The 27,933-nt window shown below is 40.9% G+C and overlaps 1 protein-coding gene across 2 annotated transcripts in view; it reads right to left on the bottom strand.

Annotated features, from left to right (window-relative positions):
- The window catches only part of ALG6 (ALG6 alpha-1,3-glucosyltransferase), a 66,366-nt gene extending 53,701 nt beyond the window's left edge, over nucleotides 1-12,665 (bottom strand). For both annotated transcript variants that reach the window (XM_004751672.3, XM_045064658.1), the window contains exons 1-2: nucleotides 12,561-12,665; nucleotides 7,723-7,993 (exon numbers count right to left, since the gene is read on the bottom strand). In XM_004751672.3, coding sequence (XP_004751729.1) covers nucleotides 7,723-7,804 — 82 coding nt within the window. In that variant the 5' untranslated portion in view covers nucleotides 7,805-7,993; nucleotides 12,561-12,665. The remainder of the gene's footprint in view (nucleotides 1-7,722; nucleotides 7,994-12,560) is intronic.
- Nucleotides 12,666-27,933: the final 15,268 nt, after the last annotated feature.

Genomic DNA, 27,933 nt, shown 5'->3' with positions numbered 1-27,933 from the left:
CAGGGGCACCTGAGTGGCACAGTCAGTTAAGCAACTAACTCTTCATTTAGGCTCAGGTCATGATCTCAAGGTCATGAGATTGAGCCTTGCATTGGGCTCCTCGCTCAGCACAGAGTCTGCTTGAGTTTCCCTCTCACTCACCCCCTCTACCTCTCCTCATGCCCTCCGCAACCTGTGCTCACTCTCGCACTCTCTCTCAAATAATTGAAAAAAAAAAAAAAAGAAGAAGACTTAAATATTAAGGGAGAAAAAAACCCTATGATCTTAGTGGATTAGAAGTCCCAGTGTGGGGGCACCTGGGTGGTTCAGTTAAGCATCTGCCTTCAGATCAGGTCATGATCCTGGGTCCTGGGACAGAGGCTTGAATCAGGCACCTCATTCAGCAGAGAGTTTGCTTCTCCCTCTCCCTCTGCCCCTCCCCACTGCTCATGGTCTCACTTGGTTTCTCCTTTCTCTCTCTAATGAATAAATTTTTAAAATCTTAAAAAAAAAAAAAAGTCCCAATGTAATAATGATTGCCAATTCTCCCCTAATGTAATTCCACTCAAAATGCCAATAGGGTTGGGGTGCCTGGGTGGCTCAGTGGGTTAAGCCTCTGCCTTCGGCTCGGGTCATGATCTCAGGGTCCTGGGATCGAGCCCCACATCAGGCTCTCTGCTCAGCGGGGAGCCCGCTTCCCTCTCTCACTCTGCCTTTCTCTCTGCCTACTTGTGATCTCTGTTAAATAAATAAATAAAATCTTTTAAAAAAAATGCCATTAGGGTTTTTCATTGGACTTTGACAATCTGATTTTTATTAAAGGCAGAGTCAATTAAGCATCTGCCTTCAGCTCAGGTCGTGATTCCACGGTCCTGGGATCAAGCCCCAGATCAGACTGCTGGGGAGTCTGCTTCTCCCTCCCCACCCCACTCATGCTCTCGCAAATGTGCACTCTGTCTGAAATAAATAAAAATCTTTTAATAAATAAATAAAGTCATCTATCTGTATATTAGCTTTCTATTGCTACATAACAATTATTACAAATTTAGTAACTTAAAACATCTCACAATTCTGTAGGTCAAAAGTCTGAATGGGTTTAACTTGAATCTTTGCTCAGGGTCTCACAGGGCCAAAATAAGAAGTCAACCAATCTGAACTCTCAACTGGAGGCTCAGGGAAGAATCTACTTCCAAGCTCATTCAGATGACTGGCACAATCCAATGCTTTGCTGCTACTGACGGTCAGCTGGGGGCTATTCTCCATCTGCAGCCAGAGGCCACTTGCGTTCCTCCAGACATGGCCCTTCCAACTGTCGAACCAGCAATCCTTACGTTATAAATCTCTCTGGAGTCCCTTTCTGCTGCCAGCTAAAGAAAGTTCTGTTTCTAAAGGCACTGAGCAACCCTGGATAATCCAACGCAATCTCCCTATTTTAAAGTCAACTGTGTCACAGAACCTAACAATCACTCTTGAGTGGGTTACCATTTTCACAGTCCTGGGGAATAGGGCAGGACATCTTTGGGGGACCATTTTAGAAATTCTGCCTACTGTAATATGAATGAGCAAAGCCCAAAACAGCTAACTCCTGAAGTAGAAATTATCAGGTGGGAGAATGTGCCTTACAATATATCAAGCCTTATTACAAAATTATAATAAGATACAGCAGTAGTGGACCAAGTGATCAGAATGAACAATCAGAAATAGAACCATGCATATATGAAAACCTGAGACAGAGCTGATAATGCACATTAGTGGGGGGAAATACAATATTCGATAAAAGGGTTGAAAGAACTGATTACCTATGTGAAAAAATTTTAAAATAAATGCCTATCTCACATGTTATATATAAAATTCAATTTTAAGAAGGACTTAAGTGGGATGCCTGGGTGGCTCAGTCGGTTAAGCTGCTGCCTTCGGCTCAGGTCATGATCCCAGGGTCTTGGGATGGAGTCCTGCATCAGGTTCCTAGCTTGGCAGGGAGCCTGCTTCTCTCTCTGCCTCTGCCTGCTACTCTGCCTACTTGTGCGTGCTCTCTCTCTCTGACAAATAAATAAAATATCTTAAAAAAAAGAAAAAGAAGAAGAAGAAGAAGAAGAAGAATTAGAAGGACTTAAGTAGGAGAGACAAATCTTGAAACTTTTAGAAAATCTTGGGGGCACCTGGGTGGCTCAGTGGGCTAAAGCCTCTGCCTTCAGGTCAGATCATGATCCCAAGGTCCTGGAATCAAGCCCCACATTGGGCTCTCTGTTCAGCAGGGAGCCTGCTTCTTCCTCTCTCTCTCTGCCTGCCTCTCTGCCTACTTGTGATCTCTTGTCTGTCAAATAAATAAATAAAATCTTAAAAAAAACTTTTAGAAAATCTTAGGAAAATACCTTTGTAACTTAGAGTAGGGAAGAATGTCTTAAAGATACAAAAAACACAAATCATTAATAAAGATTTATAAATCTCACTATTTTATCCTGTTCAGGACACTTTAAGATGTGGGGCTCCTGGCTGGCTCAGTGGAAAAGCATGCAACTCTTCATCTCAGGTTCTCAAGTTCAAGCCCCACATAGGGTACAGAGATTACATACATACATACAACTTTAAAAAAAGACACCTTAAGGTATGAAAAGATAACCTATAAACTGGGAGAAGATATTTATGATTGTACAAAGGTTAGCTTCCAGAATATAGACTACTTAAGAAAAAAACCCAAAATACAGAATATAAAAGAAAAAAATCAAATAGAAATATGGGGCACCTGGGTGGCTCAGTGGGTTAAAGCCTCTGCCTTCGGCTCAGGTCATGATCCCAGGGTCCTGGGATGGAGCCCCACATCGGGCTCTCTGCTCAGCAGGGAGCCTGCTTTCTCCGCTCTCTCTCTCTGCCTGTCTCTCTGCCCTACTTGTGATCTCTGTCTGTCAAATAAATAAATAAAATCTTAAAAAAAAAAAAAGAAAGAAAGAAATATAGAAAGGACACAGCAAATATCCTAGAAAGGAAATATAAATAGCCAGTAAAGATACAAATATGCTTAAACTTTTAGTAATGAAGGAAATTCAAATTAAAACACAACAAAATATCATTTCACACACTCCAGAGTGGCAAAAGTTTCAACACTACGAAACATTGTGAAGTATGGAACTGCTTCAATACTAAAAAAGCTAGAATGGATGACAAGAGATAAAATGTACTCTAGGAATTGGCACTAATGTTTTCTGGTTCGTTTCTTGCACTTTCTTTGTAAGATCTCAGATTGAATGTGAGCTTAGAGAGAAACTCAGTGAAACAGGACCTGCCTACTTTGCTTCTAGCCAAGAAAAAAGGGATTCCTACAGTTGGCCCAGCCTTGTTCATCACAGAGCTGCACCGAAGTATGAAGCCAGGGCCTGAACTGTTGTTCTCTGTGACCAGCTGAAGATGGAATTTATGCATTCTTGCACCCCCCAGCCAAATTCCATGTCTCCAAATTCACCCAAACCTTAACGGATTCAAAATGGAATTCATTCATTACCTTCCCCACTGAATCTGCTCTGTTTTCAAGTCTCAGTATCTCTGAACTAGAAACCAGACTGTCAAACTCTTCCCCTTCTTATTTATCCCTACAATTCATTATTACATTTTGTTGATTTTTACTCAATGGCTCTCAAAATTTAGTCACTTAGACAAGCCTCATCATCATCCCTGGCCTAGACCACTGCAACCAGCTTTATGCAGCAACACTCCAAGTAAGCATTAAAAATGGAAGTCAGGCTATGGCACATATATGCTGCCGGTGTAGTCTTGCTACCGTCAGCCTCTCCTTGTTCTACTCCAAACTCCATGCTGCCTCCATAGTTGTCTTCTTAAGCAACATACCTAATCATGTAAATCCCTACTTAAAAACCTCCACTACCCAATAGATAAAAACCCTCACATGTTACTTTTAGCTTACAGTCCGGCCCCGTTTATTCCTACATCACTCACCTACTGCTCCATCTTAATCATGCACCCTGTATTCCGGTCACACTTACATCCTCAACTTACCACAAAGAACCCTTGGCCTTTGTTCATGCTATTTCCTGTCACTGGAATACTATCCGCCTAGTAAACCCTCCCCACACTTCTTTCAGAACAAACATGTTACCGTTAATGTGATACTCTAAGCCTTTCTTGTCTGAATTACAAGTCTTTAGTGTCCCCAGTCTACTTGGTTCATATCACACTATATTTTGATGTAGTACCTATTTACAAGTCTGTCCTACCTACCTGACTCTGAATATCTCTAGAGAAGTAAAAGGGTGATTCAGGAATCCAATTACAATGTGGGGATGGGAGATATCCCTCACATCCAACAAGCAATGCTCTAACGCCAACTCCATATCCTACAATTCAACTCAATTCTGCCTCTATCTGCACAGAGATACCATCAGATTCCACAGGTTATGGGTGCAATACTATAAGACTGCCCCCTCCCTCTAAGTCACAAGCCCAGATTCTGATCAGTTGGAGATTCCAACAACCCCCTCCAACTCTGAATGCCAACAGCAAGTCTAGATTATTAACTGCACTTCTGACCGACTGGCTATAGATTAGATGTTCTCACAACCTCCTCCTTGGTCCAACTAATTTGCTAGAGCAGATCTCAGAACTGAGAGAAACACTTACTTACTAGATTACCAGTTTATTAAAAAAGGATTTAACTCGGAACAGCCAGATGGAAGAGATGCATAGGGCAATGATGTGGGGAAAGGGTGCTGAGCTTCTAATCCATCTGAATCTCCACGTGTTCACCAACCTGATCATACTTTTGGGTCTTTATGAAGGCTTTATTACAAAAGCATGATTGATTAAATTATTAGTCATTGGTGACTGATTCAACCTCTGGTCTCTCTCCCCTTCCCGGAAATCAGAGGGTAGGACTGAAAGTTCCAACCCTCTAATGATGCAATCTGGTTTTCTGGGCAACCAGACCCCATCCTTAGGTGGGTCCAAAAGTCAGCATTACCTTAACAAAAGACAACTTTATCACTTTCACTTAGAAAATCCCAAGGGTTTTTAGAGGCTCTGTGCCAGAAGGAGGACAAAGACCAAATACATTATTTCTTATAAATGACAGTATCACAGGAAGATATGAATTATTATTCTTGGCCACCCTGAAAGCCAGTCTGAAAAACATGATCACCAGTAAGATATTTTTGCTGCACAGCACACACTCAATAAACATTCTGGGGTTAAATGATCTGATTTAAGGATAAAACAAGAAAATAGTTGTGAACCATCACTGTGCTGATTATATTCCTATACTACTAGAAAAGAAAACACACTGGGCATCTGATTGGCTCAGTCAGTTAAGCCTTTGGATCAGGTCATGATCCCAGGATCCTGGGATCCAGCCCTGAATGGGGCTCCCAGATCAGTAGAGAGCCTGCTTCTCTCTCTCCTTCTATTGTTCCCCACCCCACTTATTCTCTCTTTTTCTGCTCTCAATCCCTTTCAAATAAGTGAATATAAACTTTAAAAAGAAAAATAGGTGGGGTGCCTGGGTGGCTCAGTGGGTTAAAAAGTCTCTGCCTTCACCTCAGGTAGTCATGATCCCAGGGTCCTGGAATAGAGCCCCACATCAAGTTCTCTGCTCAGCAGGGAGCCTGCTTCCCCCTCTTTCTCTCTGCCTGCCTCTCTGCCTACTTGTGATCTCTGTCAAATAAATAAAATGTTAAAAAAATAACAAAAGAAAAAGAAAAATAGGGCACCTGGGTGGCTCAGTAAGTTAAGTGTCTGTCTTCAGCTCAGGTCTTGATCTCGAGAATCCTGGGATACAGTGTACATGCGCAGGGAGCCTGCTTCTCCCTCTCCTCCCAACTTGTGCTTTTTCCCTATCTCTGTCTCTCCCTCTCTCTATCAATAAATAAAGTCTTGGGGTGCCTGGGTGGCTCAGTTGGTTAAGCATCTGCCTTAAGCTCAGGTCATGGTCCTGCGGTCTTGGGATCAAGCCCCACATTGGGCTCCCTGCTCAGCAGAAGTCTGCTTCTCTCTCTCCCCATGTCCCCTGCCCTCCCAACCCTGCTTGTGCTCCCTTCTCTTTCACTCTCTTTCTCTCAGATAAATAAAATCTTTTTAAAAATAAATGCTTTTTAAAAAAAAAAAGAAAATAGGCGCACCTGGGTGGCTCAGTGGGTTAAGCCTCTGCCCTTGGCTCAGGTTATGATCTCAGGGTCCTGGGATCAAGCCCCAGGTTGGGCTCTCTGCTCAGTGGGGAACCTGCTTCCTCCCTCTCTCTCTGCCTGCCTCTGCCTCTCTGCCTACTTGTGATCTCTCTGTCAAATTAAAAAAAAAAAAAAAAAAAAAAGGAAGTATGTTTCATATATATTATCTCAAGTAATTCCCACAATGCTGTTAAAATACGTATTAATATCCCCACTTTGTAGAGATGGTACCTTTGTAAAAGGTTCATGGAGATTAAGTAACTACTCCAATATCTGGCAGCTAACAAGCAAAAAAACTATAATTTGAACCCAAGTCTACTGCTGTATCCAAGTGATTTTACTTCCTCATTATTCCTCAAATTCATTTATCCATCTTTTAGCTAGCTTAGTTTGACTTCTCTCTCAGAAGCCACAGAATAGTGTCCTAAAAGCACTCCTTTTGGAATAAAATACAACTATATTTGAATTTGAGTCATTTATCAGTTGTCTCATTTTCCATTTGTAAATTATAGACAATATCTTTTTTCAGTAGTCATGGTAAGTAAAAGAAAATGCTCAGTGTCTAGCATATGACAAATACTTAAATAGTACTCATACTTATATTATTATGATTGTGTCATCTGTCTCTTTACCAATAACCTGCTTCCTACAACCCTTTCAATACAAAGTTATTTTTCTAAAACACAAGTTATTTGCCAAGCAAACTGTATAGCTAAATCTTGAGCTGCTCCCTCCCCATCCTTTTTATTCCTTCTTTTTATGCAACTCCAATACTCACTACTTAAAACAATGTTCTCATTCTACCATGTTTTTGTACATGTTCCCCATTTCATTTGCCTAGCAAATTCCGACTCATCCTTCAAACCCTGAACTCAAACATCGACTTCTCTGAAAAGTTTTCTCTACTGCAACCTCATTATTCACTTCTCTGTATTACCTTTGTACTTAACAAATACTTCTAGTCATAATAATCACATTGTCCTGTGACCACTTACCTACTAAAATGTGGACCATTTCAGTACTGGACATTCATGTAGCTTAGCACCTAGCACTGTGCCTGGGACATGAGCAGTGCTAAATAAATACTCACAGGGTGAAATCCAATCCTATCCCCTATCCAGGACCTATACCATCAATTCTCCCTCCCTTTCTCTCACATGGTTCCCAGTCTTAAGTCTCCACTGGTCTCTTCCCTTCAGTCTAGGAACATGGTTTCTCTACCCTAAACAAACAAACAAAAGCCTCTTTTGATTCCACTCCCATCGTGAAGTACTACCTCAGTTCTTTCTTTGATGCTTAAGACATAATCATTTCTCAACTTGTCATTTTCCCCATTAGAATACATTTTTGTTTTCTCATGTCATAAATTCTATGCTTCTATTAAGCTCTTACACTGTTATTTTTACCAGAATTCAATGTTTAAGTGTATTTTCTTGACCATACCCATAAAGCCTCAAATTCTTCTCTGTCCCAGGCAGGTATCTATAAACTATTACAAACAAGAAGGAGGAGGAGGATGGGAAGAGGGAGGAAACTATTCAAAGTCCATCTTCTACAGTAAAGATGCATAAGTTACCTGAGTAAGAATTCAGGGAAACTGTCCACCGCACTGTTAGTCCTAGTAGGACCACAACTGCCATCAAGTTCCATTTCTCCATATTTTTTCTACAAATCTAAGGAGGGAAAAAATAGGACCAGTGCCAGAATACTTCTAACTGGTAGTCAGTCACTTCTTTTCTTTATTGGAGAAAAGTTATCAATTCTTTGGGATTAGTAGTTTGAGAGAACTTTTAAGTGATGCTTCCTCTCCAGTTAAATATGGACTTTTCGGTCTGTGAAGAAGTAGCCTGGAGGGGGAAAAAAAAAAAGAAAGAAAGAAAAAAAGAGCAAGAGTTAGCTGAGCACAATAAAACAATGAACCCATTAAACCAAGTAGGAAGATGGGGAATTAGGTATGCTGATAAGGAGGAAAAGTGGGTAGTTTTAAGTACTTTATTCACTAGACCTCTAGTTAGGAAATATACCTTTAAAGGTAGCTCTCCCTGTTAAATGAGACTCAATATATCTAAAGATGTGGTAAGGGTCTTTCTTACAAAGGAATAGTCCTGAATGAAGAAAAAGAACAGATAAATATAGATAGTTGAAGAGTCAATTCCATCAAAAGCATGTTTGCCTACATGTAAAAATAAAACTACAAAAGTTAACAAAGAGATAATTTATCTTTGGTACAGAGAGAAAGAGGAATTTTACCTTTCTATTAATTTGAGAAAGTCCACTAGAGTAATTTATGTAGTTTGACTCTTACTTCTTTTCTTCCAAAATATACTTTCACTAACCACACCATCTTTCCATCTTAGAGAATGAACCTTTATTAGAATCAAATAATAACCCCAATTTTTTTTTTTTTAAGAATTTGCTTATTTAGGGCGCCTGGGTGGATCAGTGGGTTAAGCCACTGCCTTCAGCTCGGGTCATGATCTCAGGGTCCTGGGGTCGAGTCCCGCATCGGGCTTTCTGCTCGGCGGGGAGCCTGCTTCCTCCTCTCTCTCTCTGCCTGCCTCTCTGGCTTGCTTGTGATCTCTCTCTGTCAAATAAATAAATAAAATCTTTAAAAAAAAAAAAAAGAATTTGCTTATTTATTTGACAGAGGGTAGCAGCAGGCAGAGAGAGAAGGAGAAGCAAGTTCCCCACTGAGCAGGGAGCCCCACTCAGGACTCAATCCCAGGACCCTGGGATCATGACCTGAGCTGAAAGCAGGCGCTTAACCAACTGAACCACCCAGGTGCCCCAATGTCACCAATTCTTGAGAGAAAGCAGTAAAATGTAATTAACCATCTACGTGTTTCTTTTTTCTTTCAGTTTTTCTCTTGGGTTGGATGCATTAAAAGTAAAAAGCTCTGGGAAATAATGGGCCATTTTAACCACAGGATATGCTTTAGATGTAATCAGAAAAAACACAGTAAGTCAACTGAAAAAACTAGGTGAAAATTGGCACATTCCACCTACTGGGCAAAAAAAATTTTTTAAGGGGCGCCTAAAAAGGTGGCTCAGTGGGTTGAGCCTCTGCCTTCCGCTCAGGTCATGATCTCAGGGTCCTAGGAACAAGCCCCGCATCGGGCTCTCAGCTAGGCCGGGAGCCTACTACCTCCTCTCTCTCTCTGCCTGCCTCTCTGCCTACTTGTGATTTCTCTCTGTCAAATAAATAAATAAAATTTTTTTAAAAAAAATTTTTTAAAGAGTGTAATTAAACATATTAATTTTATTTATCTTTTATTAAGGTTTTTATTTTTTTAAGATTTTATTTATTTATTTAACAGAGAGAGAATGAGAGGGCACAAGATGTGGGAGTGACAGAGAGAAAGAAGCAGGCTCCCCACTGAACAGGGAACCTGATGTGGGCCTCTATTCCCAGGATCCTGGGATCATGACCAGAGTTGCAAGCAGGTGCTTAGCTGACTGAGCCACCCAGGCAGGTATATAATATAGTGACAAAAATTATTTTCTTATTTAAATATAGCAAGGGTCAGGGCAACTGGGTGGCTCAGCTGGTTAAGTGGCTGCCTTCGGTTTAGGTCCATGGTCTGGGGGTCCTGGAATCTAGACCCTCATCAGACTCCCTGAGAGCTTCTCCCTTTCCCTCTGCCTCTCTCTGTCTCTCATGAATAAATGAATAAAATTTTTAAAAAACAAAACAAATAAATATAGCAAGAATCAACTCTAGAACTAATGAAGTCTAGCATCCCAATTAGGTAGTATGACTCAAAGCAGTAAATAAATATACATAAATATATCAGTCACATTTAGATTGTACAAATTCCACTTCCTCCCTCATACCACATCCATTTTTAATCATCTTACTATTCACTAGAACTTTCATCACAGAGGCAAGGTAAGAGGAAAAATTAAAATTCAATCATTGTGGCACACCTGGGTGGCTCAGTAGGTTAGGCCTCTGCCTTGGGCTCAGGTCATAATCCCAGGGTCCTGGGATCAAACCCCACATCAGGCTTCCTGCTGGGTGTGAAGTCTGCATCTTCCTCTCTCCCTCTGCTCTCTCCCCACACCCCCAATAAAAGAAGAAAAAAAAAAGCTATACACTAGGGGCTTTTGGCTGACTCAGCTGGTGGAGTTTGTGACTCTTGATCTCAGGGTTGTGAGTTCAAGCCCCAAGTTGGGTATACAGATTACTTAAAGTAAAACTTAAAAAACAAACAAACCAACATAAAAACAGGAAAACTTCAGTGGCTCAGTGGGTTAAGCATCTGCCTGCAGCTTAGGTCATGATCCCAGTGTCCTGGGACTGAGTCCCACCTCAGGCTTCTTGCTTGGTGGGGGCGGCTTACTTCTCCTTCTGCCTGCAACTCCCTGTTCTGTGCACTCAATCTCTCTCAGACAAATAAGTAAAATCTTTTGGGGAAAAAAAATAAAAAGGTTCGACACCAAAGAATACATAATATTTGGTTCCATTTATGAAAGGTTCATAAATGGACAAGACTAATCTATGATTAGATAACAATAAAAAGGTTACCTTTGGGGAGAAAAGAAAGGATGGTGATTGGGAGAGGTCTCCAGGGAGGTCTTCTGAGAAGCTGAGAACTTTGTGTTTTTGTTGTTGTTGTTGTTGTATTTAAGCATTTTTTTAAAATTTTATTATTTATTTGACAGAGATCACAAGTAGGCAGAGAGGCAGGCAGAGAGAGAGAGAGAGAGGAAGTAGGCTCCCTGCTGAGCAGAGAGCCCAATGCAGGACTCGATTCCAGGACCCTGGGATCATGACTGAGCCGAAGGCAGAGGCTTAAACTACTGAGCCACCCAGGTGCCTCTGTTGCTGTTGTTTTTAAAAGAGGGATGGAGGGTAGGAGGAAGAGGGAGAGTGAGAACCTTAAACAGGCTCAAGGCCTAGAAACGAATCCCAGGCTAGGCTTGAACTCAGGATCCTGAGATCATGACCAGATCAAGAATCCCTCGCTTAACCAATGTGGGTGCCCCACATGTTGTTTTTTGATTTGAGTGGTGGTTAAAAGATGTGTTTACATGGGGCACCTGGGTGGCTCAGTGGGTTAAAGCCTCTGCCTTCAGCTAAGGTCATGATCCCAGGGTCCTGGGATTGAGCCCCACATCCGGCTCTCTGCTCAACAGGGAGCCTGCTTCCCCCTCTCTCTCTGCCTGCCTCTCTGCCTACTTGTGATCTCTCTCTGTCAAGTAAATAAAATCTTTTTTTAAAAAAGGCTCTAGGGACGCCTAGGTGGCTCAGTGGCTTAAAGCCTCTGCCTTTGGCTCAGGTCATGATCCCAGGGTCCTGGGATCAAGCACCACATCGGGCTCTCTGCTCTGCAGGGAGCCTGCCTTCTCCTCTCCCTCTCTCTCTGCCTGCCTCTCTACCTATTTGTGATCTCTGTCTGTCAAATAAATAAATAAAATCTTAAAAAAAATAAATAAAAATTAAAAAGGCTCTTAAAAAAAAGATGTGTTTACAATAAATTAGCAAGTTACAACTTATGATTGCTGTATTTTCTTGGACATGTTATATTCTAATAAAAAAGCATAAAAGGAAATTACATCTTTTTTAAAATATTACATTTATTTAACAACACAATATAAGTTCCGTGCGAGCAAGGATCCTATTAGGCCCTGGCTCTGTTCCCTGCACCTAGAACAAAGTTGCAGAAAGCAGGTACTCATAAAATATCTTTTGAATAGAGAGATTCCTTTGTACAAAGAAGGGAGGTACCTAATTTTACTGAGTCCTTTGTGGCCAAAGTTATTATGAGACTTAACGCGTCTCTTCTTGAACACTAACAAAGGTGCTTTATTACTTTTTCCATCTGCAAAGCAAAGTGCAGTAACTTTCTAACCCATCCACACAACACGAATTCTTCACGCAGGTGGCAGATAGGTTTTCCGTCCTACTGTGCCCTAAGATTAGTACATTTCGATCAAAAACAAAACAAAACAAAACAAAACAAACAAAACCTCAGCGGTTCCCTTCCACTGCCGAATTTGTTCTTTTTAGTCTGAAAGGTCCTTCCTCCAAGGTGGACACAATACCCAGGGAGTGCGGCTATTCCCGAGGAGCACGTCTGGCAAAAGGGACCATCCTAACGTTTCTCCTCCCTTTCTCCAGCGGGCCAGACCCTCGAGACCGCAGGAACACGAGCGTCAAGGGAGCGAAGCCCGCTGCCAAGTCAAGGGGTCCACCACCATCAGCCCGTCCCGTCACTCGACCCCCACCCCCACCACGCAAGCCAGCAGGGTGACCTGGAGAGGCCTCGCCAGCCGCCCCTCTGAGAGAAAGGGGGGCTGGAGCCGCGCTGCTACCTGCGCGCGGAATCGCCGCGCGTCGCGAATCCCCCTTCCCCACCCCCTCCCTACCCTAGCCCCGAGACCAGATGCCCCAGGATCCCGGCCTCTTACCCCACCGCCCGCGGAACGTTGGGATTCGCGCCTGCAGTTAACCCAAGAAGGCGCCTGCGCGCTCGCCCCCGTGGCGGAGCGCTTCTCTCCGAACTTCCGCCTCCGCGTGCGCGCGCTCCGGGCGCGGGAGCGAGCCCGTCGAACGTAAGGGGAGGGGCCGGGAAAAGGCACGGAGAGGCGGTGGCGGGCTTAGGAGGCGGAGCAGCGGGGGCTGGAACCCGAGAGGCCTCCCACCCCGGGTTAGGCTTGGGGCAGGTGGAAAGCCCCTTGCTCTTCTTTCCCGGGATGATGGCCAAGTCCTGAGCGGCTGCTTAGTCCACGGATTCCTGTCAGGGGCGCGTCCTGGCTCCCTTCGCAGAGTGGAGAGCCCTTGGCTAATCCTCACCAGCGGGCAGTGGGTCTTCCTCTGCGACTGTGCTCTCAAGGAGCCAGGAAGCCAACCTGCTTCACAGTCTTCAAGCCACACGCCTACGGAGAAGAATGTATTAAGGCTGGTAAGGCACTTCATGTAAGAAACATTAAACGTCCAACATTTTTGAGAGCCTGTGGGTTATACAAAAGAACAGCCCTGCCCTCAAGTAGCCACTACACCTTTCCCATCAAGCAGCTTGGATCACTTACTCCCAAACTTGCCCCAAACAACTACCTTGCCTCCTTTGTTCAGAGAACGCAAACGTTCCTCTACTGAATCCTACCATTCTCTATATGCCAGCCCCTCTGATTTATAACCCATAAGTACGGGAAAATATTTGACTATGGCTGTATACTAAGCGAATCTACCCACCTCTCTGGATCTACTTTTCTTCATCTGTGAAATGAGTGATAAGTCTATGTAAACTTCCACATCTAAAACTTTATATTTAAAAGACTGTCAAGGGACGCCTGGGTGGCTCAGGTCCTGATCCCAGGGTTCTGAGATGGAACCCCACCACTGAGGCTCCCTGATCAATGGGGAGCCTGATTCTCCCTCTCCACTCTGCTCGTGCTAGTTCTTCGCTATCTCTCTTTCAAATAAATAAAATCTTTTAAAAAGAAAAGAAAAATAAGACTGTCAATACTAGAAATTTGGAGAAATATGGCCAAGTCCCTGCCCTCAAGAGATTTCTCTTTGGAAAGACATTTTTATGCATAAAAGGATGTAAAGCAATAGACGGGAGCACATGCTAAATGTCAGATTATTGGATTATGCGTTAAGTACTGTAGGAGTTCAGAGGAGTTCCAAACTGTAAATTTAAAACTATCAGTAGGGGGTGCGCCTGGTTGACTCAGTGGATTAAAGCCATTGCCTTCGGCTCAGGTCATGATCTTAGGGTCCTGGGATGGAGCCCCACCTCGGGCTCTCTGCTCAGCAGGGAGCCTGCTTCCCCCTCTCTCTGTTTGCCTGCCTCTCTGTGTACTTGTGATCTCTCTCTCTGTCAAATAAATAAATAAAATATTTAAAAAAAAAAAAAACTATCAGGAGGGGCGCCTGGGTGGCTCAGTGGGTTAAAGCCTCTGCCATGGGCTCAGGTCCAGATCTCAGGGTCCTGGGACCAAGCGCCAAATCGGGCTCTCTGCTGGGCAGGGAGCCTGCTTCCCTTCCTCTCTCTGCCTGCCGCTCTGCCTACTTGTGATCTGTCTGTCAAATAAATAAATAAAATCCTTAAAAATAATAATAAATAAATAAAACTATCAGGAAATGCCTTCCCTGAAGCAGTCAGCAGAGCTCTGAAGGAAAGCCTGGAATATGGGAGTAGGACTCCAGGCAAAGGAAATGGTTCAAGTCAAAGTTGTGGCAGCTGAAAAGTATAGAACATTTCCTCCAGTTCAGATTGTGGCTAATGAAGCTGGAAAGGAATAATTGTGGAGAACCTTGAATGTGGTGGTTGTGGTGTTTGGAATTTATTCAATGATCAGTAAGGAGCCAATAAATGACTTTTAGCAGAGATTCCAGTGTACAGCACAGTGTTAGAGAAAATTTAAAGTGGTGATAGTGGTTAAGATGAGTCAGAAGAAGAGGTGGAAACCACTGTAGTAGTCATGCATGATTAGACAAAGGCCTGGACTGAGATGATAATTGTGGACCTGGAAAAGAAGAAATCAATGCAACAGGAAGAATGGACAGGTCCTGGCAACAGTAGATATGTAGATGTGAAACAAAGGAGAGGGTGAAATCAAGGAAGGCTCCCAAGGTTTCAAGTCTGAATTTCTAGAACATCTGAAAGATCTAGGGAATCCTAAGGAGAAGCAGGCTTGGAGGGAAAGGCGATGCACTGTATTGAATTTGAGGTGACAGCAAGACAACAAATTAATAATCTTTAAATCCCAGTTATGAATCAGACCCTAGAAAAAAAAATTGGGGTTGAAGATAGAGATATGAAAATCTTTCATTTGGTTGAAGAATGAGGGAGACAGTACAATGGGAGAATAGACAACCATATTTCAGCAAACCCATATTTAAGGTCAAAAGGAAAAAGATAAGCTAAGGAAAAATATTACATGGTTACAAGCATAGGGGAAAATCCAGGACACTGCAAGATACAAATAAGCATTTTATGGACAAGAACCATGTTTGGTAGACTAAAAATCATGTTTTATTTAATCTTACTGGCTTGTAATACATCAATTGTAAGAAGCACCATTATTTTATGTACTACTAAGTAAGAAGGTTCCCATTTAAACTAGTTATGACTGTAAAACATTTAATTTCAGAGATATTAATATGTTAGAAATATACATCTTCAGTTGGCAAAATCCTCTCTCCTTTCTGCCTAGCTTCTGGCAGAGTATGAAGAACACAGTTGGTACTTAAAAAGTTCATTGAATAAATAGTAGAAGGGACCTCACAGACTCTAACTCATAGCTGAACTGCCCTACCAGTCCATCTACATCCTGCTCCTGCTCTTTCCCTCTAGTAAATACTATCATCTCTGAAAGCTTAGTACCTATATGTAACAGATGCTGAGTAAATGCATTTTGAATGAGGTCATTAGGGTAAGCCCTAGTCCAACCTGTCTCGTGTCCTCCTAAGAAAAGGAAATTTGGTCACAGATGTGCCCATCCACAGAGAGACCATATGAAGACACAGGGAGAAGATGACCATCTACAGCCAAGGAAAGAGGTCTCAGAAGAAACCAACACTGCTGACACCATGATCTTGGAATTTTGACCTCCAGAAGTATGAGAAAATAAATTTTTGTTGTCATCCAATCTGTTGTATTTAGTATAGCAGCCCTAATAAACTAATTCCTACCTTATGAAACGTACCTTAAGTACTCAATACACTAGGCCAACTTCCTTACATTAATCATACCTTAATGGTAGTTTCTAGCTCCTTCCCTAGATTACTTTCACCCACTAAGAAAACCCCCTGTCTCAAACCCAGGGCTTCCCTGAGTCTGGACATAGCTGTTCTTCGAAATAGAATCATTTTACCAGTCTGTACATCTTCCTAATTTGGTCCTTGTATGTCATTTTCCTTTTTTCTGCAGTCTCCAAGTTTCAGTACTCCCTGGCCCTCTCCAAGGAGTAAGTCCACCTAAATAGATTAGAATTAGAGTTAATCCCCACATTTCCAAGTTTGATTACAGCCATTAGCAAAATAGTAGCCTCTTCTATCTACTAAAAATCTTTCATATCCAGACAATAACTCAGAGAATGGTAGAATAGGCCTTATCCCTTTCTTTTTTTTTTTTTTTTTTTGCATTATCCCTTTCTGACATACAAGAAAACTTGAGAGCCTCAGTTTCCCAAGTATGCTCCATAGAACTCTCATTCACTAAGTATTGTTTAAAAAAAAAAGTCTGAAGACAGTCTCTTGATGCAGAAATAAATAAATTTGAAAACAGTGGGTTATACTAATATAAAAAGGATTTCTCACTCCAAGTCTTTTCAGAGCCTTTTATGTGTTAATATACATCATTCTCCAAGAGAATATGGAATTTTCAGACTTATTTTGACCATGGTATCCTATCCCCACACTCACCCCACCTCCCACTTCCCATCTTACAAAGTGGTCAATGAAACTCATACTTGGAAATGCTCGTTTGAGACTATGTAATTTCTGTAAGAGATATAGTAAATCAATGTCAGAACTATGATTGAACATGGATCTTACTCTAATTCATTTTCAGATTGATATAAAAGAAGTTCAGAAGCCTAGAGATTGCATACAAAAAAATGCCAAAACATTGACATAAAGACTATCCTTAGTATGACTATGAACCTTGAAAGTTAATTAAAAAGAAAACTAAATCGAAAAATAAATCCTTAAAAATCAAAAAATGAAACAAAAGAACTGTAATGTGTATCCAGGTGGTGGCTCAACTACACAGAAAGTAACTCTTCCAAGTGACTTTAAAACATGGTAATTTGACAGTAAATCCCTACTGCAGTATACCCTAAGGAAAAAAGATCTCTTTAAAAAAATAAAATAAGGGGGTGCCTGGGTGGCTCAGTGGGTTAAAGCCTCTGTCTTCGGCTCAGGTCGTGATCCCAGAGTCCTGGGATCAAGCCCCGCATTGGGCTCTCTGCTCAGCAGGAAGCCTGCTTTCTCCTCTCTCTCTCTGCCTGCTTGTCTGCCTACTTGTGATCTCTGTCTGTCAAATAAATAAATAAAATCTTTTAAAAATAAATAAATAAATAAATAAGGGGTGGTGCCTAGATGGCTCAGTCGTGAAGCATCTGCCTTGGGCCATGTCATGCCCTGCTCAGCGGGAAGCCTGCTTCTCCCTCTCCCACTCCCCCTGCTTGTGTTCCCTCTCTCACTGTGTCTCTCTCTGTCAAATAAATAAATAAAATCTTCAAAAAACATAAATAAATAAAATAATTGTTATTAGTAATTGTGTTGTTGGTATTAGGATTAGTGTTGTTATTCTAAAACTGTATGTGTAAAGTGGGATATAGAACATGACAATTTGGGGTGCCTGAGTGGCTCAGTGGATTAAATCTTTGCCTTTGGCTTGAATCATGATTCCAGTGTCCTGGGATAGAGCCCGGTGTCAGACTCTCTGCTCAGAGGGGAGCCTGCTTCCCCCTCTTTCTCTCTGCCTACTTGTGATCTCTGTCAAATAAATAAATAAAATCCTTTTTTTCTTCTTTTTTTTTTTTAAGATTTTATTTATTTATTTGACAGAGAGAGAGATCACAAGTAGGCAGAAAGGCAGGCAGAGAAAGCGGGGGAGGCAGGCTTTCCGCTGAGCAGAGAGCCAGATGTGGGGCTCGATCCAAGGACCTTGAGATCATGACCTGAGCTGAAGGCAGTGGCTTAACCCACTGAGCCACCCAGGCGCCCCAATAAGTAAAATCTTTAAAAAAAATAAAAAATAAAAAAATAAACATGAAAATTTATGTGATACTCAAATTTTATCATGCTGATGTTTGGATATCAGGATACTTGGTGTGAAAAATGAGCTAAAGATATAAGATTGAAGTTAAGTATCAGTAAAAACTCATGATTTATTTTATTGAATTATGGAAGGGATGGGGAATTGAATTATGGAAAGAGATGGGGTAGGAGAAGAAGGAAGAAAGGGAAGGAGAAAGGGAGAAACAGAAAGAAAACACATTGCCGGGCGCCTGGGTGTCGTGGGTTAAGCCTCTGCCTTCGGCTCAGGTCATGATCTCGGGGTCCTGATATCGAGCCCCGCATTGGGCTCTCTGCTCAGCGGGGAGCCTGCTTCCCCCTCTCTCTCTGCCTGCCTCTCTGCCTACTTGTGGTCTCTGTCAAATAAATAAATAAAATCTTTTAAAAATATATACAAAAATCTGGAACACTTTGTTATACTATCAAGGAAACTATCAAAAACTATGCCAAATGTCAAAAACTAGCCAATGTCAAAAAGTCTCAGGAACTAACTTGAAGAGATTCCCACTGGTCATAGGTGGGACAACATTGAGCATCAGTAAACATAAAAGCCAATGGATCGAAACACATCAAATCTGAATTGTCTGTGGAATTGTTCCATTCTCCATGAGTTCATAATGATTTAAAAAAAAATCATCAGTGGACAGAGCTGGTATACCACTTATTATTTTGAAAACTGGTAAATAAAGAATCAGTTATTCTGCCTTTGTTATACAGATTATTCCCCTGGGTAACCAAATAGTTTTTATACATATTCAAACACACAACAAGAAGTCACCCTTGTTTCAAACCACCAAACAGCCTTATGGATGAGACTAATTGCTTTTGGAACTTCAGAAACTTATCTCTCATTTGAATGGAACCAAGTGGACTCAACCTTAACTGCATCATTGTCTACTGTGAATATAGTGATTTAAATTTCTTTATTGCTTAAAAGAAACTAATCGGGTTAATTTATCATTACTTATGGATATACTCATTTACTCAACAAATATTTATTGAATAAATAGCCTGCCTTTAGGGAGTTTATTACCCCCAGGGGGTAATAAATCATTGTTATTTTTACTGTCAAGTTCAGATGGCACTTGGAATTATTCTCCTACAAATATAAATTTTTCAACTATATATACATAATCATACATACAAAATTATTCTGTTGATAAGGACCTAAAAGAAATAATACATGCTTCTGCCACATAGTTCAAACACTGTTATTGTAACAGAATCTAGGAACAATTCTAAAAAGGTCATATTTCTATATCTTTTATTTCTTTTTATTTGACAGAGAAATAGAGAGCACAAGTAGGCAGAGAGGCAGGCAGAGAGAGAAGGCTCTCTGCTGAGCAGGGAGCCAGATGCCAGGCTTGATCCCAGGACCCTGGAATCATGACCTGAGCCAAAGGCAGCCGCTTAACCAACTGAGCCACCCAGGTGCCCCATATTTCTCTATCTTTATATTGAGGTATAAATAAAACAGAAGAAATAGAAATCTATAAAGGTCTACAGATATAATTTGGTATGGAATTCTAAGTTCTTTAAAATCATAAGATTTTAAAACTGTTTTTATAAGTTATTAAAATGGAGGATGGTCCTTATATCTTTTCAGATAAAAAGAGTTCTTTAATGTGACAATGTAATGTATTCATTGGTTCATGGTCCCCAAACCTCCAAGGAGTGTTGCAAATCTAGATTCTCTCAGCCCAGGATTCTGAATTTAAATTTAAATATATGACATAGCATATTTTGGAGAATTATAAACATCTATAATTTCCAATAATGAGTAACACTGTTGGGTCAGTGTTTAACTAGATTTGTAAAGCCACTGTGATAACACAAATGCTACTTTATTACTTTATCTTCAGTGCCTTTCACAATTGAGTGGATTGTCACACTCTATTATGTGGCACACAGATCCATTGGCTAGAGCTATCACGGTACTTATCTAAAACGGTCTTTGAAAATGAAAATTTGGGCTAAATATAAAGAAGGCAACCTGCCAGGAAGAACTATTCAAACCAAAAAGTCTCCCCGAGGGAAATGGTAAGAACTCCATTTTAAAATCATATAAATCAAGATGGTAGGAGGTTCCAACTTGTAAATTTTACAGTAAATACATCAAGATTTAAAGTCAGATTTTTAAATAAATTTTTATTTATAGTAAAGGATGAAAGTCCATACCAGAGAAACAGAGTAAGTACAAAATAAAGCCTTTATTTCCTACTCGATTTTTTTGCTTTGGCTCACCAATTTTTTTAAAAGATTGCCAAACTGAAAAAGAGCACTGAGGAGAGGGTAAGACACAAAATATGTAAGGTGTGATTTTTTTTTTTTTATCACCGTTTTGTTTTACAGTGGGTTTGGGGTTTGGTTTTAATGAGAAGGGAGATGGCAGTTGCTGTCAATAGCAGCCCTCTGCCCGTGGGAACATGGATTAAAAAATCTAAATGAGATACCACATATGCCCAATAATAGTAGCTACTACATATCACCTGAATGATTCTCATAAAACAAAGGAAGAACCTAGGTGCTTTGATGGTGTGAAGGAAAATAATCCTTCCTGGATATGCAGTGAAGACAGGTTTGGAAAAAACTCTATAAAAAGTTATTTTCTATAATTGATGGAGTTAGCTTTCTGGAATAAGACTACTGTTGAATCCACAGGAGTCAGTTAAGCAGGAAAAATAACCTCGAAGTGCCCTTTCTCCTCCAGGATTACTTTCAGGATCTGGAGAAGGAGGCTAGAAGGAGGAAAACATCTTCCTTAAATTATGGCACCCAAATTTGCAAACCAAGAATGTATAGTAAGAAAAAATAAAAAACAACCAAAAAAGTTTTTTTCTAAAACCCCTTACCCCAAACTATATTGTAGTATCGTTGTGTTTACATTTCAAATACTGGAGCTCTTATTCTTTATAATTGTTCTTTGGAAAGATTGAAACTAATGCATTACCCTAGGTATACATTTGGGCTGATTGGGCGGGTGGGGCCAGAGAGTACTAAATCCTATTCAAATAAATGAGAGGGGCTAGAGAAGAAAAGTGTAAACAGTCATTCTCCGAAATAGACCCCAGTGAAATGCAATTACAATTTATCACATACCCGTATTTTCCCCTCCAAAGAATTCTGCGGAACATCCTAATTTAAAAGAAATGCGCCAAAGCTTGTTATCTAGTTACACTAAGCCCAAATTTGACTCCTTAGTTTGTTATCTGCTGGAAGCTTTCTGTCTGTGTATACTTCTCTTTCCCAAATGGATTTTCCCTAAAGGCATCAAGGAAGTGGGAAACTTTTATCTAGAGTTTCCTTTTCTAATTTTTGCCTCTTTATAAAAATACTCAGTTCCTTTAAGCCGTTTCACAGTGAGACTTAATTGCATTCTGGGTTGCTTTTTTTTTCCTGCTCCTTCCTTGGTGTTACTGATTTGATTGAAACCCCCAATTAGAAATTGTATTGGGTCTTGAGATCTAAGACATCCAGATCAAATTTTGGAAAACTTGTGTCTTAATAATGTTCTCTACTTTCTCAGCAGGGTTATCTTACAATGAATTAATAAAGTTTTGGTAGTTGTTTAAATAGATTAAATGTCACACTTTAAATAGAAAGAGAAAGCTCTACCTAACTGACCTATTTTTCATCTGTGATTTAGAAAAAGGCAAGATTAGCATGGATATTGCATTTTCAAGGACCTCGCTACTATTAAATAGACTGTTAAGTGCATTTTATGGCTGAAGAGTCTGTTCCCAGTTCAGTCTACAAGACGTGCTAAGTTCATCTCTACCTGCTACATTGAACATTCACTGACTAAAATACTTTCTGTGGATGTAATACCTATGCTCTGTATCTTTTAAGTACATAACTCTAAATATTTTAGGACTAGTAAAATGTAACTCAATAAATGTCCCAAGAATAGGTATTGTCCCTCAAGAAAAATACAATGTTCATATTTATCCAGTGATATATATCCTGTGCTCCTGCTTATGATTAGCACCTGCTTATCATAAGGTGACCAGACTTTGAAAAATAACAGGCACTCATAAAATGGGACTGAAAATTTTGTTCACCTGCTCAGCGGGAGCCTGCTTCTCCTGCCTATATCTGCCTACTTGTGCTCTCTCGGTCAAATAAATTTTTAAAAATCTTTAAAAAATAATAATAATAAATAATGATAAATTCTCCAACTTGAACTTTCTGTGAGGAAATCCTGTTAATTACTTTAAATACAGAAGACTCTTTCAGGAGCACCTGGGTGGCCCAGTCGGTTAAGCGTCTGCCTTCTGCTCTCATCATGATCCCAGGGTGCTAAGATTGAGTCCCACATTGGACTCCCTGCTCAGCAGGGAGTCTGCTTCTCCAACTCACTCTTATGATCTCTCTCTCAAATAAATAAATAAAATCTGAAAAAAAAGTCTCTTATTTCTTCTTCCTTTCCACTACAAATAATGATAAAGCTTTACCTACACTGCCCAGTTGGCATGATTGTTATTGTTCTTTAAGAGAGTGGGGGCAGAGCAGAGGGAGAGAGAGAATCTTAACCAGGCCCCATGCTCAGAAGCACAGAGCCCAACCTGGGACTTGATCTCATGACCCCAAGATCGTGACCTGCACCAAAATCAAGAGTCAGTTGCTTAATCGACTGAGCCACACAGGTGCCCATAGATGTTAAGCTTCTTAAGAGGAGAGGGACTGACGGTTTTGGCTCAGTTGGGGGCTCTGCTTGAGATTCTCTCTTTCGCTCTGTCCCTACCCCTACTCCCACTCGCACTCTCTCTCTCTCTAAAAAAGATAAAATCTTAAAAGAGAGTGAATGCCTATTCTTTTCTATATTCTTTCTAATTTTCAGCATAATATTTTGAACTCGTGGGATCACAATAAACATTTGCTGGATTAATTTAACTATTAATTAACCAACCGATTAATAATCAAAATTATATTAATTAAAGACCAAGGAGAGTTGTTAAAGCACGCCTCAATTCCCAGTGGGATCAACAAGATAATTTTAATCTACATAACAATACATCTGGTTTTTAAAATAGCCCAAAAGGAAACATCATCTAGAGCCATCATCTAGAGCCATTTGAACATTTTATAAAGCAATTTTAACCAAGTCACTTATGACTTGGTAAATTAGTTATTCCACAGATACACTAAGGCTAGGTTTCTTTTTTTTTTTTTCCTTTTCAAAGATTTTATTTATTTATTTGACAGAGAGAGAAAGAGCATAAGTAGGCAGAACAGCACGCAGAGGCAGAGGGAGAAGCAGGCTCTCTGCTGTGCAGGGAGCCTGATGTAGGGCTTAATCCCAGGACCTTAGAATCATGACCTGACTCAAAGGCAGACACTTAACTGAACCACAAAGGTGCCCCGTAAGGCTAGACTTCTTGAATGAATGATTGAATGAATGAATGAATGAATGAATAAAAGAATGAATGAATGAATAAATAAGAAGCACTAAGACTAGACAACCAACCTAGATAATTCATATTCTCATATTACATTTCTCAGAATTGCTTAGATTCTTTATTTAGTCTTTTCCTTCGTTTGGTTGAGATTAACTTTTAACATTTTTTTTTTAAGATTTATTCATTTGCTATAGAGAGAGAGGGAGAGAGCACAAATGAAGCAGCAGGCAGAGGGAGAATCGGGCTCCCTGCTGAGTGAGGAGCCCAATGTGGGACTTGATCCTAGGACCCTGAGATCAAGACCTGAGCTGAAGACAGATGCTCAACCGACTGGACCACCCAGGTGCCCCAACTTTTAACATTCTTAACTACAAGAGCAATAGGGCTACAAAGTTGTAATACTGTCTTGAACAAAGGTCACTAATAAGCTTTGCTGGCCAAAGGAAATCTTACTGTGGAATTAAGAGCAGGAGACTGGAAGTCAGAAGATCTGGTTCTTTCCTGATGCTACTACTGAGTTAACTTAACCAAAACACTTTACCTTTCTTTTTTTTTTTTTTTTTTTTTTAATATTTTATTTATTTATTTGACAGAGAGAAATCACAAGTAGATGGAGAGGCAGGCAGAGAGAGAGAGAGGGAAGCAGGCTCTCTGCTGAGCAGAGAGCCCGATGCGGGACTCGATCCCAGGACTCTGAGATCATGACCTGAGCCGAAGGCAGCGGCTTAACCCACTGAGCCACCCAGGCGCCCCAACACTTTACCTTTCTGACCTCAGTGTCCTTCCTATAAAATTAGAGGGCTTTATATAAGATAATCTCCAAGGTTTCACCCAATTCTTTAAAAGGTTTTTTAAGAAAAATTTTTAAGAAATATAGCTCCCTGGGGTGCCTGGGTGGCTCAGTAGGTTAAAGCCTCTGCCTTCGGCTTCAGGTCATGATCCCAGGGTCCTGGGATCGAGCCCCAAATCCGGCTCTCTGCTCTGCGGGGAGCCTGCTTCCTCCACTCTCTCTCTCTCTGCCTGCCTCTTTGCCTACTTGTAATCTCTGTCTGTCAAATGAATAAATAAAATCTTAAAAAAAAAAAAAAAAAGAAAAGAAAAGAAATATAGGCCCCTAATGAGGGTCTCAAACCTACAACCCCAAGATCAAGAGTCACATGCTCTTCTGACTGAGCCAGCCAGACATCCACACCCAACTCTTAAACTCCTATGAATTTATTACAATTGGCATTATTTTATTTAAGTAACCTTCTATTTGAAAAAGTAATGTGTGAATGTGGTAGATTAAAAATGGCCACAAAGTCTTTACAGCTCCTTGAAGTAAGAGGTGGAATCTATTTCCTCAGTCCATGAATCCGGGCTAGTCTTGTGACTTCCTTTGACTAACAAAATGCAGCAGAAGTGTTGTGTGAGTATCTCTGGGACTCTGAGTTTCAAGAAGCCTTGTAGCTTCAGCTCCTCTCTGAACAAAGGCATCGTATTAAGAAGCTGAGGCTGCGGCGCCTGGGTGGCTCCTTGTGTTGAACCTCTGCCTTCAGCTCGGGTCATGATCTCAGGGTCCTGGAATGGAACCCCACATCGGTCTCTCTGCTCAGTGGGGAGCCTGCTTCCCCCTCTCTCTCTGCCTGCCTCTCTGCCTACTTGTGATCTCTGTCTATAAAATAAATAAATAAAATCTTAAAAAAAAAAAAAAAAAGAGGCTGAGGCTAATCTACTGGAGACAGATGTCTCTGACAGCCAGCAGTGAGTTTATCTTAAATCATACAGCTCTTGTCCAGTCACCAAAATACCTCAAACACATGATCAAAAGAAGACCAGGAGAGCTGTCTGGCTGAGCCCAGCCCTAACTACTGTCCTAAGAATCTTAAACAAATTAGATAGTTGTTTAGTCATTAATTTTTGAGATGATTTGTTGTATACCAATAGATAACTGGCATCATACATCTGGTTAAAAAAAATTTTTTTTAGAACAAGCAAAAAATGTGTCTTCCTTCCAAAATCTTCGGTCCTCATTCACAGAGACAACAGGCATTACAATGGGAGCATATTGTAGCCACTGCTCTGTGTCTTGCTTGATTCTCTTAATATAATATGTAATTTACTCTACATCAGCCATATATATGGCTTTAGAGCATCCTATTGTGCAGATATACCATAATTTTTTTAAGTAGGCCCCTTCAAACGGAAATTTAGATGGTTTATGCTTTCTTTTGTTATTTACAAAGACTGAAGCAACTATCATCTTTGCATGTATTTATCTATGCATACATAGTGTATCTTCAGTGAAGATCAAGGATGGTGCTCCCACTTGGATATATGGAGAGTCCACTCCAACAAACTTCTGTCCAACAGCCAGAACTAGCAGGGGAACCCTATGGTCCAGCCAATGGCAATGAGGGGGATCCCCACTGAAGGCAGCTTAGTTTTTGCTTAGCTTTTGTCTCCCTGTCAAAGTCACTCTGTGTTGTTTTCAGTGCTGTGTGTTCCTCTTGGTACACTAAAGCAGGCTTATGAACTTTTACCCAAAGCTGTAACTGTCATATACCTTGCCCAGATATCTATCCTATACCCAGCAATCTACCCAAGCTTTTTTGACTATGATCACCAATCTCACCATGGCCTCTCACTGAGAGAAGCCTGCCCCCTGATAAGAGAGCTATCAAACAGGTAAATGCTGATAAAAAAAATAATGCCTAGTTTTCTTGATTTCACTTGTTACCTCCCCTACTCCAGCTCTCACCTTCTGTGCTCTCTAGAGCCCTTCTTAGGGCTATAATTTTTCAGCTTTCACTTCCTATAGTCTTGAAACAGGCCTGACCTCCACAAATGCCTGACAGGAGAAACTGGCTTATAGAGAATGCAAACCTCCCATGGCTCTGGTTCAAGGCATTTACCAGCATTCCCCATCAAAGACTCTTAAATCTCTCCATTCTCAATTTCCAAAAGTACCTGAACCCCTAGTTATGAGAGGCCCAGTTTCAGAGGCATCCTATCATTATGCCTCAGGCTGCTGAAGATGAATGATAACCCAGCACATCAGGGCGCTTTCTCCCAGATGACAGGAACCTTCAGTCACATATTCCCAGGTCCTACACCTCAGCATAACCTCTTGTGCTTTCATTAATAATGAATTGAACCCATCTACAAAACAAATGAGACTGGAGAGTGAGTTACCTTCCTACCCTCCCTTATGGCTAGAAGTAGCCATTGTGTCCAAGTTCTAGTCAATGATGTATAAAGGGAAGTCAGCTGGTAGGGTGCTTGTGAAAGTTTTTTCTTTCCTGACAAAAGGGATAGATGTAGCATGCTCTGCCCTTTCAAGCCCTACTTTTTCTCCCTGCATTAAATATGAAAGTAATCCCTGGAGCTCTGACAGCCATCTTGCAACCATGGGTGATCTATTAATTTTCTATTGCCAAATTACCACAAACTTAATGGCTTAAAAAATATTCATTATATTACAGTTCTTGGAGGTCAGAACTTCTCCAGCTTTTAAAACCTGCCTTCGTCCTTGAATCATGACTCCTTCCTCCATTTTCAAAACCAGCAGCACAACTTCAAATCCCTGTTTCTCTGACCTCTGCTTCCATCAACACATTTCTTTCTAACTCTCCCACCTCCCTCTTATAGGGACCCCATGATTACATTAGTCCCACCTGAATAAGCCAGGGTAATCTTCCCATCTCAAGATTCTAAGCTAAATCTACAATGTCCCTTTTATAAGAGACGTTAATATAGTCATAGGTTCTAAGTATTCAGATACGAATATCTTTGGGGGGTGCCTTTATGCTTTCTACCAAAACTAATATGCATAATGACCAAAAGTTGAGGATGGTGAAACAGAAAGATGGGAAGAGCCCAGATTCTTTTTTTTTATTTAAAAAAAATTTTTTTTCAGATTTTATTTATTTGACAGAGAGAGAGAAATCACGAGTAAGCAGAGAGGCAGGCAGAGAGAGAGAGAGAGGAGGAAGCAGGCTCCGCGCGGAGCAGAGAGCCCAATGTGGGGCTCCATCCCAGGACCCTGGGATCATGACCTGAGCTGAAGGTAGAGGCTTTAACCTGCCTAGCACCCAGGTGCCCCCAGATGAGCACATTCTAATGGTACTACACTGTGAAAGATTTTTTTTTTTTTTTTAAAGAGAGGCAGATTTTTTTTTTAAGATTTTATTTATTTATTTGACAGACAGAGATCACAAGTAGGCAGAGAGGCACGCAGAGAGAAAGGAGGAAGCAGGCTCCCCACCAAGCAGAGAGCCCGATACGGGGCTCAATCCCAGGACCCTGAGATCATGACCTGAGCCAAAGGCAGAGACTTTAACCCACTGAGCCACCCAGGCACCCCATACACTGTGAAAGATTTAACATGTTGGATTAAACAAGATTGTGTTTGGGAAAATGTTTTGTATGCTTTGGTCATATTGAAGTCCTTGAAAGCACCATGCTGTTTTGCCTTTGAGCCATTGTTCTTCCTTCTTGTACTGTTTTTCCTGTCTGCCTTCTCTCACGTGTACCAACACTTACACCACCCCCATTCATGTGGCTAACTCATACTCATTATTTTGCTCTCTCCTTACATATCCCTGTCTGCCCAGAAGTCCTCCACCGATCTATCTCTCTGCTCACTAAA

The sequence above is a fragment of the Mustela putorius genome, unplaced genomic scaffold (assembly GCF_011764305.1).
Source record: "Mustela putorius furo isolate JIRA1106 unplaced genomic scaffold, ASM1176430v1.1 tig00003853_pilon_pilon_pilon, whole genome shotgun sequence".
Taxonomy (NCBI): domain Eukaryota; kingdom Metazoa; phylum Chordata; class Mammalia; order Carnivora; family Mustelidae; genus Mustela; species Mustela putorius.
Note: the sequence above shows the minus strand (reverse complement) of the source record. Positions and strands in the feature narration are given on the sequence as shown.